Source organism: Salmo salar, unplaced genomic scaffold, assembly GCF_905237065.1.
Source record: "Salmo salar unplaced genomic scaffold, Ssal_v3.1, whole genome shotgun sequence".
Lineage (NCBI taxonomy): Eukaryota > Metazoa > Chordata > Actinopteri > Salmoniformes > Salmonidae > Salmo > Salmo salar.
The window spans coordinates 27,582-29,884 of record NW_025548331.1 but is presented as its reverse complement, the minus strand read 5'-3'; the positions used below and the strand labels follow the sequence as shown (position 1 = coordinate 29,884).

The window sequence follows — 2,303 nt, the reverse complement described above, 5'->3', positions numbered from 1 at the left end:
TAACCAGCTCAGCTTATAGACTACACCAGCACTGACTAGTATCTATGTGACCCCTACTACAGTTTAACCAGCTCAGCTATAGACTACACCAGCATCTAGTGTCTGTGGACCCTACTACAGTTTAACCAGCTCAGCAGTACCAGTAAGCCTAAACCCAGGATAGAGGGGCTGAGTAAGGGTCTGGACTCTGTGGAGGAGGGTCATTGTGTCAGAGACACTGTAGAAGGACAGTACCTGCCTTGTGATCCAGGTACACTCCTACTCTGGAGGACTGAGGGCCTGATACTTTAGTCTTAACATTATTGTTTATGAAATAATAACCACTCTTAGCACTGTAAACTCCAGGACTTGTTATTGTGTCCAGCTACACCATCGCAGCTGTCTCTGTTCTGCTGATGTCTTTATATGAGACTGCTGTATAAACATTACCACTCCACTCCACCTCACAGTAACAGCGTCCAGACAGACCCTCTCTACACAGAACCTGGTACCAGTTGGTGAATCTGTCTGGATGGTCGGATATGGTTGGTCTTGGTCTGTATAGGTCACCTTTCTGTTCCCTTCAGACAGAGAGAGGAGTGTGTATGCTGTGTTTGGGTCCAGTGTGAGCTGACAGGAATCTGGGAGAAGAGCAGGGACCAATGAGGGGAGTCAGAACAATAAGTTAAGTCAGATACTGTATCTACCCTGTCTTTGATTAGAGCACAGCAGAGATCAAATCAGAGAAATATGAGGAGTCGATAGATACCCAGTCTTTGATTAGATCTACTATTGCTATATATTTCTAGAGGGATTGTTAGGAGTGGCAGTAAAAAGAGACTGTTAGTTACTTCACAACAAAGAGACTCACATTGTAACAACTGTTCTCTGGTCTTGGGCTCTGGAGGCGAACAACCTCCACTATATTCACTAACAGACACACAAACACATTGACAGAGAGAGGGAATGTTATCATCATACCATATTCCACATGTATATGACTAGTAGGGAACTTTCAATGGTCTAAAGTTGATGTTCTGATTGTTTTCAACACACCTGTAGTGGAGATCTTGGTCCATTCTCCTTTAAGGAAGTCTTCTAGTTTCTCTCTCAGTTCAGACACAGTCTTACCACATCTCCAAAGAACTGAAGAGGACGGACAACGATGCTGGGTAAGTCTGAAGATACACTGATCAGGAGAGAGACTGATAACTCTGGAGAGAGAGAGGGACAGAGAGAGAGAGACAGAGAGAGAGAGAGAGAGAGAGGGACAGAGAGAGAGAGGGCACAGAGAGAGACAGAGACAGACAGAGAGAGAGACAGAGAGAGACAGGGGAACAGAGAGGACAGAGAGAGAGACAGAGAGAGAGAGAGAGAGAGAGACAGAGACAGAGAGAGAGAGAGAGAGAGAGAGAGAGAGGGACAGAGGGACATAGAGAGAGGGACAGAGAGAGAGACAGAGACAGAGAGGGACAGAGACAGAGAGAGAGGGACAGAGAGAGAGACAGAGAGAGAGGGGACAGAGAGAGAGAGAGAGGGACAAGAGAGAGAGAGAGAGACAGAGAGAGAGAGAGAGAGACAGAGAGAGAGAGAGAGAGAGAGAGAGAGAGAGAGAGAGAGAGGGACAGAGAGAGAGGGGACAGAGAGAGAGAGAGAGAGAGAGGGGGACAGAGAGAGAGAGAGAGAGGGGGAGCAGAGAGAGAGAGAGGAAGAGACAGAGACAGACAGAGAGAGAGAGAGAGAGAGAGAGAGAGAGAGAGAGACACAGAGAGAGGGAGGGACACAGAGAGAGGGGGACACAGAGAGAGGGGGACACAGAGAGGGGGGGACACAGAGAGAGGGGGCACAGAGAGGGGGACAGAGAGAGGACACAGAGAGAGGGGGGGGGACAGAGAGAGGGGGACACAGAGAGAGGGGGACACAGAGAGAGGGGGGACACAGAGAGAGGGGCACAGAGAGAGGGGGGACACAGAGAGAGGGGGGGACACAGAGAGAGGGGGGACACAGAGAGAGGGAGGGACACAGAGAGAGGAGAGGGACACAGAGAGAGGGACAGAGAGAGAGGGACATAGAGAGAGACAGAGAGAGGGACACAGAGAGAGGGAGGGACACAGAGAGAGGGAGGGACACAGAGAGAGGGAGGGACACAGAGAGAGGGGGACAAGAGAGAGGGGGACACAGAGAGAGGGGGGGGGACACAGAGAGAGGGAGGGACACAGAGAGAGGGAGGGAGCACAGAGAGAGGGACAGAGAGAGAGGGACATAGAGAGAGACAGAGAGAGAGAGAGAGAGAGAGGACAACATAATGATTGAGATGAATAGTT

General features: G+C 50.1%; 1 protein-coding gene across 1 annotated transcript; it reads right to left on the bottom strand.

The window, feature by feature from the left end:
• Nucleotides 1-290: 290 nt before the first annotated feature.
• On the bottom strand, nucleotides 291-1,087 carry LOC123732908 (stonustoxin subunit beta-like). The gene is made up of 3 exons (XM_045712231.1): nucleotides 1,036-1,087; nucleotides 851-909; nucleotides 291-620 (listed from the first exon to the last, which is right to left on the bottom strand). Exons 1-3 carry the CDS (start codon nucleotides 1,056-1,058, stop codon nucleotides 352-354), a joined length of 351 nt encoding a protein of 116 aa, XP_045568187.1. The 5' UTR covers nucleotides 1,059-1,087; the 3' UTR covers nucleotides 291-351.
• Nucleotides 1,088-2,303: the final 1,216 nt, after the last annotated feature.

Excerpts from the sequence above, each read along its gene's own strand:
- LOC123732908 (XM_045712231.1), bottom strand. The coding sequence starts at position 1,058 with ATGGACCAAGATCTCCACTACAG. Across the intron at positions 910-1,035 it reads GACCAAGATCTCCACTACAG|TGAATATAGTGGAGGTTGTT; the intron begins GTGTGTTGAAAA and ends TGTGTCTGTTAG. Across the intron at positions 621-850 it reads CAGAGAACAGTTGTTACAAT|ATTCCTGTCAGCTCACACTG; the intron begins GTGAGTCTCTTT and ends CTCTTCTCCCAG.